Consider the following 15,759-nt stretch of genomic DNA (forward strand, 5'->3'; position numbering starts at 1 on the left):
AGCTTAGTTCCCACCAGGGCAGGACATTGGCACCATAGGTGAATTGGAGTCTCTTCATCCTCTTCACATATCCTGCATCTATTGGTGTTTTCCACTCTCAATATCTGCATGTTTTTCCTGAGATGGCAGTGTCCCGTTAGTAGTCCTACCAGTTCCCTCAGTGAGTTTCTGTCCATATCGAGTAGTTTCTTGGTTCGTCTAGGGTCTGGTCCTTCTATGATTACTTTGGATTGTCTCATTTCAGGTGCCCTCTCCCATTCTTTGCAGTGCTGGGATTTGACCCACCAATCAATATGTAATTTTGTGTGGCAAGCTGCTACTTCTACGGCCGGCTCGGATCCTACAAGTGGTGCTTTCGCCCCTTTCCTTGCTAGTTCATCAGCCTGGTACCCAGATTAGGGTTATTTGAACAGTCCTGCACTCCATCACCAGTCTGGAGTTGCATCGGTTACTTCCCAGTGCCATTAGGGCTGCCTGGCTATCAGAACATATGCTTATGTTCTTATTCCTGTACCCGATACGTATATTCTCCTGTGCGCAGGCCAAGATGGCTTCCATCTCAGCTTGAAACACAGTACAGTGTGTTCCTAGAGGTATACTGAGTTCACTCTTGTAAAAGTTAATTCCTACGATTAAAAAACTCCAGGCGGTATTTAAGAATTTAAATAATTTTTAATAAATATATATTTTAAGAATTGGCATTGGTACAGCGGCAGATAATATTTATCGAAACTTCACATTCACTTCACAAAAAATTGTTTTTGTTGGAAAAAATATCAATCATGACCTAAAATATACTTTTCGAAAGATTGGAGCTAGGATTATTGTGGTACACTTTCAGAATACAGAACGGTTGAACGTCTCATAATGTTATTTACCTGCGCTAATTCAGGCCATTCCATTTCATTTTAAGAACATGACCACTAATACTAAATTACCGTTCTTAAGTTTGTTATAGTAAATAGCACTTAAAGTGAAATGACACAACTGCGCTATATAAATGCTATTTTATTATTATTATTCCATATTTAATTTAAAATATGTTTAATATCATGGTATTGAGAATCAGACACCAAAAGTTTGCAAGTAAAACTTTCGTTGTACAAATAAAGAAATAAAAAAAGTATTTATTTGGAGTAAAAAACGTAAGGTAACATAATATATTGTATAATATATATCAATATTAATGTAATAATAAATATAGGGGGACTATGCAAAATGGGCTTGTCCGTCCTCAGTAGCGTATTATAAATTACATAATTTTAGATGCCGAAAATACTAGCATGGACCAATAGGCATGCAGTCTGGGCGGCGAATGACGATTGTTTGAAAGGGTCTTACGTAAATCTGAATGTTAGAGAGAGAGCGCTAATATTCAACGATTGGAATGAACAGACTTAAACGACTGCTGTGAAAATATTTAATAAAACACGACTCGTATGAAATGGATCAAAAATCTCTGGACAAATACTTTAGTTGTATTTAAAGATACACTGTGAATTTTTTCATGCCTATAACATATTAAATAACAGAACCAAACGTGATTTTAATAATTTTCGGAGCTTACTTTGCGATTTTTTTCTATCAAGGGAATTTTATATAATTCACGTTTCGGCAAAAAAAAATGTATGGATATTATCTTCAAAAATAACTTCTTTTTTTTTTGGCACTTAAAAACTTAAATAGTTAATGAGAATGGGGCTTAATGGGCAAGTTTATTAATTCCACATAGATTGAAAATGGCACACCCCTGACTACTTTCAAGTTCATTCGAAAAGGCTTTAGCCATGTTCAGTGTTTGATGATTTTGGTTTTATGAGGTGGAAGGATTGAGATGAAATGAATTAACATAAATTTAAAGCATTTTGTTGAAAGATGAATTTTTGGAAGGGAAAAAGCATTGAAAATTTAATAAAAATTGTTATCTTACATTTGTCCTTGGGAAGTTTGATTTCATCGGGCATTCCTTTGGGTCCCCTCTGCCCACTTGAGTCTGATTCGCACTCACTATCAGAATCAGAATGGTTTGAGGCATCTAGAACAAACAATAAACCAAATATGAGACATGTGTCATTTCATTACAAGAGATTACATTTACAGGAGTTATCCGTTACAAGAGCTTACATTTACAGGTGTTATAAGTTAGGCCACATTATATCTACTTATTTCCACATTTTACCTATCTCTACTTTAGTAAGGAGTAACATATCGTCGGTGTAAATCCAATACTATGGAAGAATCACTTTTCAAAATGTTGACAGACAAAACCTTGTAATATAGTCAATAAAAAAGATTAATTTTAATGCTATTTATCTTGTGTTCCTGTTTTATATTAGAAAATTATTTTTTACTATCATTTGTAATATTATGAACTATAGACCATTATTGTAAACTTGTTTCCAGATTTTATGCCGCTATCTCGTAAGGAGTAACATAGTATTGTAAACTTGTTTCCAGATTTTATACCGTTGTCTAGTAAGGAGTAACATAATATTGTAAACTTGTTTCCAGATTTTATACTGTTGTCTAGTAAGGAGTAACATAATACTGTAAACTTCTTTCAAGATTTTATGCTGTTGTCTAGTAAGGAGTAACATAGTATTGTTAACTTGTTTCTGGATTTTATGCTGTTGTATAATAAGGAGTAACATAATATTGAAAAACTTGTTTCCAGATTGTATGCTCTTGTCTAGTAAGGAGTAACATAATATTGTAAACTTCTTTACAAATTTTATGCTGTTGTGTAGTAAGGAGTAACAGAGTATTGTAAACATGTTTCCACATTTTATGCTGTCGTCTCTAGTAAGGAGTGATAATATTGAAAACTTCTTTCCAGATTTTATGCTATTGTCTAGTAAGGAGTAACCTTGTTTCTAAATTTTGTGCTGTTTACTAGTATGGAGTAACATAATATTGTAAACTTGTTTCCAGATTTTATGGTGTTATCTAGTAAGGAGTAACATAATATTGTAAACTTATTTTCAGATTTTATGCTGTTATCTAGTAAGGAGTAACATAATATTGAAAAACTTGTTTCAATATTTTATGCTGTTTACTAGTAAGGAGTAACATAATATTGTAAACTTGTTTCCAGATTTTATGGTGTTATCTAGTGAGGAGTAACATATTATTGAAAAACCTGTTCCAAGATTTTATGCTGTTATCTAGTGAGGAGCATATTGTAAACTTATTTTTTTAATGATAAACTAATGTTTATAAGACAAGGTTTTACGCAAAGCATAAAGGATAACAAATAATTATTTTTTATACAATTTTATTGATCAATAGTAAATACTCACCTCTAAAGTTTGTATAATATCAAATGAGGAATATTAAAAAAAAATGCACACATACAATGTCACTTACAGGAAATTAACATTTTTTTATTTATTAAAAGGAATTACAAACACTTATTTTAAAACAATATTTAAGGTGAAATGAATAAAATTACATCATATAATCAATAAAAGTATGTTTTTAACAGAATATCAAAACAATGGTATAAGGATTTTCATTTATATGACTTGGCACAAATACCTACATCATATTTGTTGTGTTATGGTGGTACAAAAGTACTGAACAAATAACAAAGAAATACTTCACATAATATATTGATATTCGATATTGTAACAAAATTAAGATTTTGATTGCATTTCACTTATACTTTTACTAAATTCACCCCCACAACTTGGGAATGTGCCTAGTCTAGTGAACGCAAATACAAAAACCTGTAACAAACTATTTTACTAAATAAAGAATAAAAAATTTAAAATTATTTTACTCACTAAAAGAATAGAGAGCATAACACATATTATAAAAATTTCATCTATATTTAAAATCACAAAGCAAATCGGTACTTCATTAACCACTCAGAACATTAGAACGTCAAAAGACGTAAATATGATAATAGCGGTCAAGACATTAGAACGTCTTTTCACGTAAACGCGCGAGATTTTACAAAAATTGATTTATTTCCATCACTAGTATACGGATTGCCATGATTTAAAAAACAGAGTATCGATAATGAATAACGCTACGCGTCTGTATTCAAGAATATCTATGGAACGTAGAGGTGCATTATCTAAGCCGATTGAAACTGTCAAGATGTTCGTTAATAATTTATTGCGTTTCTAAATAATTTATTAAAAATATTTTAGTTTGGACGGTTAATATTTTGAGGTGACTAATAGTTTTTAAATATATTTCTTCAATATATAAAGTGTTATTTCTTTATGCTACTCAGAAAAAAGTACATTTTTCAAGGCTTTGAAATAATGGTAAGCGATTTTTACATATTTTTGACGTTTTCATAAAATGTATATTTAGAAACGCAAATATTTACGTACACAATGCGATAGTGGATTTCATAATCTTTCCAAAACATTTTTTAGAATGAGGCTACGTTTCCCAAAACGTGAGTTATGAAGCTTTTAGTAAAACTCGTAAATAACACAAAAATTATCACGTTCTGACAGTTCTCAAAGGGACACATAATAAATAAAATTCTATGTCTGAGAGGTTAACATTTCAAATGAATAAAATTAAATCGATAAAACAACAAATTGAAAATAAAATAACAATGTTTTCGTATCATTTGTGTGATTTCTTTTGTTGTTATTTCAAAATATGGAATGTATTGCATTGCACTACCCCTGCATACATTCTGGAATAAACTATTATTATTAAAAATGCACTCATTTATCAATTGTGATGCAGGTATAATTTTTAGTCTGTTCATTATTAAACATTAACAAAAAAATTGTTTTCTGTGCCATTTGCACAACTCTAAAATATTTACGTTTTAACATTCATTTTTGGATTCTGTGAAAGTCCCATTCAAGTTCTGTTATTATATCATTGTAGGCTAGTTGCTTGAAAGAACTGAAATAATAACACAACTTGAAAAATTCTTTCACAGAACTTGAAAATCAACTTTGAAATTTGAAGAATTGTTCAAATTCTCCGAAACAACCTGTTCTTAACTTTCTACAGTATCCAATCCATTTATTTTTTTTTAGCTTTGTCATGATATTAGATTCTTATGCGTCATCACAAGTAATTCTGCCAATGGATTTATTTGTACCATCATTAGTTTCGATGTGGTATTACAATTTTATGCAGTACACTTTTCTGATTTTATCACATTGTGAAGACGCTGTTATCATACTGTCATTAGTCTTTGCTGTGTTATCACAATATATTGCAGTGCTCTTATATAATTTTACCACGCTTTGGATTCCTTGCCACTATCACAAGTTGTGAAGACGCTAATAGATTTCTTTGCGTCATCATTAGATTTTGCTGCATTTTGTCCCGTAATTAGATTTCATTACGTTCATCAGAGCAAGTCACAATCTCAATCGATTTACTGGATCCACTATCAGAACTAACGGAGCTATCAGATATAACAATAAAGTTTTCAGCACTATAAAGTGATGTTGATGTATTACAATTCTTTATGGATTTAAAGTTGCTGTTATGATATTTACTCCCACTTTGATGTGACTTATTTTGTTGTTCATTGTATTTTAGCCAGGTGTCAATCATTTTCACCTTCCTGTTGTTGATTTTAATTCCGCTTTCCTCAATGTTACCATCAGATTTATTAGGGCTATTATGTTTCAACATGCTGTTGTCTGAATTTATTGTGCTGTCATTTTTGCTTTGATGTGATTTTTCTTCTCTGTTATCTTCTTTATCATTCGATTTGAATGTGTTGACTTGAGAAACGCTTTCAATAGATTTATCCGTGCCGTCATGAGATTTTGTCATTACAAAATCAGAATTTACTGTGCTATCTTTACATTTCAGTATTACCTCATCAGATTTTACACTGTCACTAAACTCATTTTCGCTTTGATGTGATTGTTCTTCCCTATCATTGTAATTTTTTAGGTTATTACCGTTCGATTTTAATTTATTGATATTACATGCATCCTTGATTTTATCAGATTTAGAAATGCTATCAATAGATTTATCTATGCTATCAAGGGATTTTCGCATTGCAAGATCAGAATTCACCGTGTTATCAGATTTTTGACTGACTTCTTCATGTTTAGAAGATGTATAGACGGAAGTTCCTGGATAACAAGTTATAAGAGAGCGCACTGAATCTATTTTGCGGTCTTTTACTGCCCTTAATTGAGCAGACACAACCAGTGCGCTAAATTCGTCTTTCAATCGTGCTTGTTCCGAAGGCGGTAGTCTTTTAATCACCTGGGCCATGCTGAGGTAGAACAATTCAATTTTGTTCTGAGATTTTCGGGCCATGGTCTTGAGTAGTTTTATTCTCAGTTCCAATTGGTGACGAACCATGTTAAATGTGTTCAGCTCATGATCTTTGTATCTTTTTTTAGGTTTCGTGTCTTCTCCGCTTGAATCGGTTTCTGTAATAACGAAACAAAATGCACATAGCATATAAACATGGCAAACTGAAAACGAAAATTTTTAAAACAATTTACAGACGGTTTTCGACTTCAGATGAAAATTAATAATTTTCAACTTTTCACTAGTGGTGTACCCAAAGGATCAAACTTAGGTCCAATTTTGTTACAAGAGTTTGCTATGATTTCCAGTTAGGCCTGGAGCATCACTTGTGATTTCAGTGAAAGGGGTTAGTTAGTTCAGATTAAGGCGGTTTTACTGTAAATAATGTATAAATTAAAAAATAAGCAACATTACGTTGAATACAAAGTCAGCTGATGAAGTTGGAGAATAATCTTCCAAATAGATATACGTATTTTACAAATTTACCCCATTTTACAAAAACTTATATACCAGTTATATTACATATTATAAAATAATAAATACATATTTTAAAAGCACATTTAAATATTTCGTAGCTAGGGGATCCTGTCATGGATTACGTTTCTTTTTTAATGTTCATAGACATTCAAATTAATAGACTTGAGATGACCAGGAGCAAACCAAGTAACCATATTTTTAGCACCAGGAGGGTTCAAGAATATTTTGAATAAACTATGACATCGGTGGTACTTTGACCACCAAAGAGCTCACATTGAAATAACCAGACCATGCGCATAAAAGTAAAGTTCGCTAAAGTAAGGCAAAGTTTTGAAGCTCTCTCCATTGTGGGGCTTTTGTGCGCAGGACCTGCACGTTTGTTCTTGAACGAATCGCCTGGGGTAGCGACGCTAAAATTGAGTAAAGTGGCTAACTAAACTAACAAAATATTACATTTTGGAAACAACACAAAAGTTTTGTTTAGCCGATTTGGGATATGAATACTGTCAGATTCATTTATTTGCAAATCGCCGAAAGAGAGACAGTCACGCAGCCTCCCACGATCCGTTCAAGTTGGTTTGTTCCCTTTTCCCGATTGGCTTGTCTATTAATTTGGATGTTTATGGTTGTATTCAATTATTTGTATCCCCTATGTTGTTTTGAAGGTCCCTTCTATAATATCTTCTGAGTACACTTTCTTTAAACCTGGTTTTTATGTGTGACATAATTTTCCTTTGAATGGTGTTAATTCTTTATGCGTATTAAAAAATAGTTTTTCACTACTGTATACCTACACCAAAATTAAAAAATATATAACAATATGTTTGTTGACACATAGAAATAAAAACATTAATTAGAAACAGGGAAAAAGGAAATATATGCATACATATAAGGAACTAACAAGCACACAAAAAAAATTGTATAAGCGAAAGAGCAAGCTCTCTCTCTCTAGTAAAAGTAAAAACATAATGCAAAATTTGAAACTGCCACCAAAAAATATTTTTATTTGTAAAATAAGACTTACTTTCTTGTCAAACATATATATTGTGAATACTGACAATTTTTCACTGGATTTATATCACTTAAACTGGCATCACCACCCTTTTGGATATTAAAGGGTGGTCTTCAATGCATTCAGCTACATTATCCTACTTTCTGCACAACATCATGTATATGTAAAATATTAGATCTGGGGGATGTGATCCTGAGTCAATTTTCAAAAATACCTTTTATCTGTGGTAAACGACTGAGGGGGAAGGGGCATTGATAAATAAATAAAACCCCCATCCCTACAGAAAACAATTCGATTGTGACATCCGTTCACCTGACTCTCACAAAAAGCATAATACAGGGTTTTCCAATAAGAGGTGTTATTTTGAATAGCCCGCTATTTCGGTAGATGTTACTTTTGAAGCTGTCATTTTTTGACATTTGACAAGTAGAAACTACGCCATTAATAAAAATGGAACAATACACGCTTCGACAACGCATTGAAATGATTAAAATTCACTTGAGTGAATCAAATGCAAATCATGTTGAGTGATGAGGCCCATTTCCACCTCGGTGGCTTCGTCAACAAGCAAAATTGTCGCATCTGGGGCTCGGAAAACCCAAGAGTTATTGTTGAAAAGCCTCTCTATTCTCAACGTGTGACTGTTTGGTGCGATTTATGGTCCGGCGGAGTCATTGGACCTTACTTTTTCGAAAATGAGGCTGGAGCAACAGTTACGGTGAATGGATTGCGCTATCAAGAGATGATTAATGATTTTTTCTGACCGGAATTGGATGGTATTGATCTGGACAACGTTTACTTTCAACAAGACGGCGGTACGTGCCACACAAGCAACGAAACCATTGATCTTTTACGATTGAATATCAAAATAACACCTCTTATTGGAAAACCCTGTACATACATATCAAGAGCTGAGAAATTTTTCATATTCCATTCCAAAGAACCAACTTTACCATCTACCAACATCTTGTGTGTGATTGTGTCAACTATTTAACATCCTCAGTAGTACCAAGATTCTGGACATATTTAGCGATAGCTTCCATAACTTTATTGAATTTCTCAAATATCTTGTTTTTACTTGACTTAACTTGACCCAAACTTTATTGTCTCTTGATTTTGTTGTTGTTTAACTTGTCGTTTTGTTATTTTTGTTTGTATTTTTTTATGTTAACCCCTCTCTGTTGTGTACACTATTAACTTTTTCGGGAGTAAGTTACTAATGCTGACCGTGCTCTGAGGAGTGAATTTTTTTTACATGAATAAAAAAATATATTTTTTGATTAAATTTTATGATAGTATGCAAAATAAATAACAGCCGATCTCTGTCGATAATGATGTAAAATGTTTAAAATTGGTGTAAAGTTACAGGAATATGCCCATAGATGGCAATACGATGCATATTTACAGAATATGCATCGAATATGAATATGCGACCCCTGTGGTCCATAGCCGTCCATACTCCTTTGGCGAAAGTGTGTACCGTTGTTCATTAGCGTCCATACTCCCGGAAAGGTTAATAAAAACCACAAAAAGCACAATATAAATAATCTTTGAGCCATTTCCAAAACAATTATATTTATAACCACATAAATAGAAGATAAATTAATAAGAATGATAGACAACTCTATAAGGTATAGTTTTGTGATACTGATTTTCTTCATAATATTAATACTGCAAATTTACAACTGCCCACAACAGTTCCAATCATCATATAGATAAAATACACATGGCACGCTGTTAATTGACGTAATTAATATTGGAAAAAGAAAAGACAAATGGGGTCCTAGCATGAACGCCTAATATTAACACAATAAAAGTTTTTATCGACTGGTTATTAGGCGACATTAATCGCTAAAATTTGACAGTTCACAACTAAACATGCTTAATTTGGCGAGGCCTGTCAAACTTGACAGCAAAAAATTTGCGTGGAAATCTACACAGGCTGCTTTTCAATGAACGTCAACTGATCTTGACTTGGAGAAATGGAGTTTCGATAGATCATGATATTGTCTATTGGTCACAAAACTATTACAAAGCAAATGCCTTGAATAATTAATAAAATCTGTTTTTCGATGAATCCACATAGTAGATAATACTCATTTGATTATCCAGTGCATTAAACACTTAGGACGGGTTGTTTCAGAGAATTTGAACCATTTTTCTTCTGTTCTGTGAAAGTTATTTTCAAGTTCTGTTGTGTCAAGTAACTGGCCTATAATCATATAATGACAGAACTTGAATAGGACATTCATAGAATCCGAAAATGAATGTTGAAAAAATGTTCAAATTCAATGTACCAACCTCTCCTTAGTATTGTGGAACCCGCCCTGCTGTGTTGTGATTTAGCAAGTGACAATAATGATGATTTAAAGAATGTTTTGATAGCTACAAATTTGAATTAGAACTTTACTTAACAAAAGCAACATAAAGGCGGATAACAACACAAAAGTGTGCAATTCCAGAGGACCATATGGTGAAAATTAACCACCTAAACTGAAATACATATACAGTGAAACTCTCTTATAAGATTTTCCAAGGGACCGAAAAAAAACTTCTTAAGTGGGATAAATTAGGCCAAGTGATCAAGGGACAGCATGAAACTTCCTACGAGGGGAACCTTATAAGAGGGTTACACTGTAAATTTATGGATAAAAAATTAAAAGATGATAATGAACGCATAAATCTGATAATCAAAATAAAAACGAGACATGGAAAACAGGAATAAATAAATATAAATGATGACGTGACATAATAGGGGTACCTAATGGTAGGATTGGTAATGCGCTTACCTGTGGTGGGTTGATTGGAAGCGGTGGTGTTGTTAGAGCTGCTCCGGTTCCTCGTGTGCGGCTTGGTGGGTGTGGGGGTGGAGGGGGCAGCGGAGGGTGGGTGTGCCCCACGGGACTTCTTGGCCCCGGGGCTCTCAGGGGGCCCGGTGCCAGTGTTGGGGGTGTTACGCCGGCCCTAGAGAAAGAAAAATTTATTGGTTAAAAGACTCGAAGTCCTGGCGACTATTATAAATCAATAAAATTGCCTAGACGGGTGGAGAAGTGCATCGGATTCGGCATCGAGGGTTCAATACTTCTGTTATTAGGATGATAGTAAGAGATTTAAAAATATTTTCAGTTTATTCATAACCCGAGAATGTTTATCTTTCTTGTTAAAAAGAAAAATTAACATAAGACCGATCGACTCCTACACCCCAAAAAGTCCTATGAAATTGATTACCGAGGAAGATCACTTTTCATCAAAAGAGACATGCCCTAATGCAAAATCTGGGTACCATCTCGAAGAGCTGGACGCAAACCACTTGACAATCTTTTTGGCACCAGGAGGGTTCGAGTATGTCTTGAATAAGCTAGAACATCATCGCCCGCGAGCGCTCATCGAAATAAGCAGACCCTGCGCACAAAAATTAACTTCGCTAAACTAACTTCGGTAACGATTTGCAGCGCAGTCCATTGTGGGACTTATTTTGCACAGGGTCTGAATGTTCATTTCTTAATGGACCGTCAGGTGTTCACTCATTGTTCACATGCTCGTGTATTGCGGTGAGTGAATTAAGAAACATTTGTACAAGTTTTAAACTAAATACTATTACAAAATATTTGATTTTGAAAACAAACCAAACATTTTTCCCCAATTTAGGATTCGCAGTTACTGAAGTAATTGAGAATTTGCGCACCATTGTATAAAGGTATTTATTACATTACACACTTATTCGTGAGCAGATTTCAATTTCAAAGACTAAGATTGTGATACTACAACGTAAGTTGCCTTCTTCACTGAAAGGGACACGCTCAGAAGAGACTTATTTTCTGTCAGACGTCTTTTCCATCGTAAGCTATGGAGTTTGTACACATCTGCACCCTGGAGGTGATTTTCCACAAAAACGGAGCTATATAAATTACCCAATATTTATAATTATCCATTTACTGTCAAAAAAATTTGCACAATCGATTCCAAATTATTTATCAACAAGAAAGAATATTCAAATTCAATAACATATCTCAAAAAAATTATTTATTTACAAAAGAATGCATAATAACCTTATCCTTGTTCTTATTCTTCTGCGACAAGTTGTCGGCTATCCTGGACGGCTTGATCCACTCATCATACCTGGTGTTCCACCCGGTGTAGTGGACCCGCAGGACCACCTCCTGGCCCTTACCGTCCACCTCGATGACCTTCGCTTCATAGGTGACCTTCGACTCAGACTGGGCCGGCCCGTAGAACACCTTCAGCTTGTCGCCCACCACGGCCGATATCACAGTGGTGGTGTCCGAAGTTCTGAAAAGGAGGATTATTTGTATAAGTACACCTGCATTACTGTTTTATGTACATTAAACCCTCGGGCTTTTTGTACTCTTTAGTACAAAGTATACCGAAAGCATTCTTGTACACTTTACGGTACTTGTGTTGTTATATGAAACGAAAAAAGTGAAGTGACAATAACCTTTATAAAGTGCCTAGTTGGTGCCAACTCACCAACGTGTGAACACCGTTGCCAACATTGGCCGGTTAAAAAAGGCGGCAAATCGAAAATGCCACATTTTAAATCGTTATAGAAAACTAGTAGACCCCGCAATGCTTATCTATTGCTAATGTCTTACTTCGGCGTCCCCGACTTCTTCCGTCATTCACTACTGTTTACCACTTTGTTACTGTTAAAAAACTACATTACATCGACTTTAATTCGACTCCCTCTCTCATTCCGGTGGAGACACACTGCATTAACTATTCCTCGGTCGTCCCCGACTTCTTCTATCATTCAAACCACACTCTAAACACTCCTGGCACTAATAAGAACTAACTTTGAAATTTTCATCAATATCGAATGAGTTTTGCCAGCACAAAGATACGCAGGCTGAACTTTTATATATTAAGAAGATAAGATTTATTTGTCAATATAAAAATAAAATAAATATACCTTCATTGTAGTCATTTTATTCCAGAATAATAAAAACCAATGAAAATATCCTATTCTGCATTGGCCATTTGATCTTCTTTTTTTAATGTGAATACCGCACAAGAGTTCCAACAACTCACAACCGTTTGGAGCCAGTGAGACTACGGCATCCCAATTGGGGTTTGTTGTGAGCCTGAGGGTTTTGGAAGGAAATGGGGAAGAGAAAGGTGGGGGAGTACCTGGCTATTCAAATCTGGTCACCAAAGACAGCTAAAGCAACGTTTCAATTCAGAATGGTGGTCTAACACCACAGGGCGATACTGAGAGTATCTTCCACTCTGGATCAAGCCAAGTATACTGTATTTTATTTATTTTTAAATGAATAAGTTGTGAATGATAATTTTAACACAAATTCATAAAATAAAATTTACTTGCGCACGCTGGGATTTAAACCCGCGTTTTAAATCCTTCAGATTGTTAGAAGAGAGCCATTCCCGTCCTTGGCCGTCAAACCTAGATGAATGTGGAAATTATCACAGCCGCAACAATTTATTCATACAGCACTTTTAATTATTAATCATCGTAATTCGTAAACGTAAATAACCACTATCTCAATGATCTACACAACCGTCTTCGCTGAACGCGTATTGCAAACTGAATACGGGACCAAAGTGTGAACGATGTTAGCAGATTGGCGCAAAGATCCTTTGATGTGTGCACGAAAACCGACAATAATCATAAACCGACCAACGCATGCAATGGCCAAGTCGTCCTGTATACGTTGGGACTACGTGGACTAGCCGCATAATACATTTGTGTAATTAAATATGCTTTTGAATATCGTATAAAGTGGTATTTTTACAATTTACAAGAAACAATCTATAAAGAGTCTTTTATATGCTTTCGAAAATATTACTTCATTTTGATATGCATTCAAAAACAGCAAATTTATTTGTAAAATTATGTCAACCGGGAATATTTCTAAATAAATCATGAATCTGACGGATCTTTCAAAGCAAGTTGATGACAAAATCTCAAAAGACTCCAGAGGGGACTGTTGTCTTCACTGAATTAAATGATGAGCACTCTTTAACACGCTTTATCATGCTAATAACACACTCAATAACGACTGAACTGTACAGGATTAAGACATCTCCAATTGGGATGTGTTTTGCGACTGAAGAGAGTGGGGAAGGGAGGGGATGGGGAACAAAGTACCTGGCTATTCAGATCCGGTCCCATAACGCAACTAAAACCATATCATGCAACATTTTGATTCTGAATGACGGTTGGAGGGTCTTTTTGTGGAGAGGAAGGAGTGAACATGGGTCTTGAAGAGTCCCATGTTGTAGGAGGGAGGAAACACAGAGGCCAGCAGCTCGTTCCACAGCCGAGCTGTTGAACTTAAGAACGAATCGTAGAAGCGACCCGTTCTCATGTGACAAATGTCAACAGTGTACAAATGTTGGGCGCGCGTTTGGTGTGTATCCCGACTACGCACCGGTGCCGAAGGGATCATTGACGCTAGTTCCTCAGAGCATCTTCCATTGTAATACCGATAGAACAAGGACAGCATACCTACCTGACGCCTGTGCTCTAAAGATTGCAGTCCGTTTGTTAAGATTGGGGAATCTATCAAACGGACCGCCCGTTTCTGCACAGAGTTAAGGGTTTTTTTCAGGTATTTTGGGGCTCCGGACCAGAGATGGCTGCCAAATTCGACAGTAGGGCGCACTTGCGATTTGTACAGGGTCAGCAGTTGTGTACTATTAAAGTATCTGCGGGCCCTGTACAGTACGCCCGGATCTGGATAGATCTGGATAGCCAGGTACTCCGCAACTCGTCCCTCTCTCTGCTCCCTTCAGCCTCACAACATACCCCAATTGGGGATTCCAGTGATTCCATAGACCCACGTCTGTGGACAGTTAGGAACATTTGGATCTGGGGACAGATTGGAGACATCAGTATAAAATTAGCTTACTCTGTGATCTTCCTCTTCCTCGGCTTCTTGGGATGGTTCTGCATGTTGGAAGAAGACCCGGGCGTGGAGGGCGGCGTGTCATTGGGTGTGTTTCTCCGCGACGGAGTTTTCCCATTCTTGCTGCCGCGGCTGCTGCTGTCGCTGTCGTTCCGGTCGCTCGAGGAGGCATTGGTCGCGCTGGCGGTGCCGGCCTTCCTGACCGACGGAGGGTCCTTGGCGGAGCCGGAGGAGTCGGGGCACGTCTTCTTGGCAGCCGTCGAGGAGTCGGAAGACGAAGACTTGCAGCGAGCTTCAGCTGGTGAAAAACATTAAAAATAGAATGAAATATGTTATAACCTTAGAATATGAGGTAGCCACAGAAATGCTTGACTAAAACCAGATAAAAAAAAGACTTAATTGAAATTCTTAGTAAATTAATGAATGTATCTGGAGACTATAGACATATTATTATTTCTAAGAGGCAGTTGGGAATTTGATGTTTTGTGTGGTGGTTAAAAATTGAATTTAACAATAATTTCAATAATCTTTTATACTGTTATTATGTTAACCAAGACAATTCAGACAATGTAAAATTTAGAGCAAATTACTTCTATTTGCCTATTTTCTATTTGACGTAATTTACAGCAAATTATGTCTATTCGCTATTATGTATATGTGCGGCAAAACAGACAGTGCAGTTTAGAAGGGCCATCCTGTGTGATCATCCTTTCCCTGCCTGAAGGAAAATGTTTTTAAACATCGGCCTCACACCTTGGCCAAACTCAAGGATTGAATTTGAGAGGAAATCGTCGCTATATCCGTTGTGTGCCAAAATGCGGCCGAAAACTTCAGAAATCCCCTTCATCAATGTATCGCTGCTGGGGGCCATCATTTTTCTGATGTCATGTTCAGGACTTGAGGCATTAAATGGCATGATGTACCGAATAAAATAAAATAAACCCCATTTCTGTAAATTGCCCTTCAAAACTGCACTGTTTTGCCGCACTCTGTATAATATCAATATCCTAAACAGTGCCAGGGAACATTTCTCCCTCTTTATGTGTCAACTGTGGGTAGTGGTGTATAAATGAGGAGACAGTGTTTTCTACCCGGTGAGAAGGATGTCTACTGTCT

At 35.6% G+C, this 15,759-nt stretch overlaps 1 protein-coding gene across 2 annotated transcripts in view; it reads right to left on the reverse strand.

The window, feature by feature from the left end:
- Positions 1-15,759, reverse strand: part of LOC149416803 (uncharacterized) — a 45,729-nt gene that overhangs the window by 13,841 nt on the left and 16,129 nt on the right. For both annotated transcript variants that reach the window (XM_089640971.1, XM_089640970.1), the window contains exons 13-16: positions 14,647-14,941; positions 11,806-12,046; positions 10,546-10,720; positions 1,931-2,035 (exon numbers count right to left, since the gene is read on the reverse strand). In XM_089640971.1, coding sequence (XP_089497097.1) covers positions 1,931-2,035; positions 10,546-10,720; positions 11,806-12,046; positions 14,647-14,941 — 816 coding nt within the window. The remainder of the gene's footprint in view (positions 1-1,930; positions 2,036-10,545; positions 10,721-11,805; positions 12,047-14,646; positions 14,942-15,759) is intronic.

The sequence above is a fragment of the Hesperophylax consimilis genome, chromosome 16 (assembly GCF_061612785.1).
Source record: "Hesperophylax consimilis isolate HC1 chromosome 16, BYU_Hcon_1.0, whole genome shotgun sequence".
NCBI classification, from domain to species: Eukaryota; Metazoa; Arthropoda; class Insecta; order Trichoptera; family Limnephilidae; genus Hesperophylax; species Hesperophylax consimilis.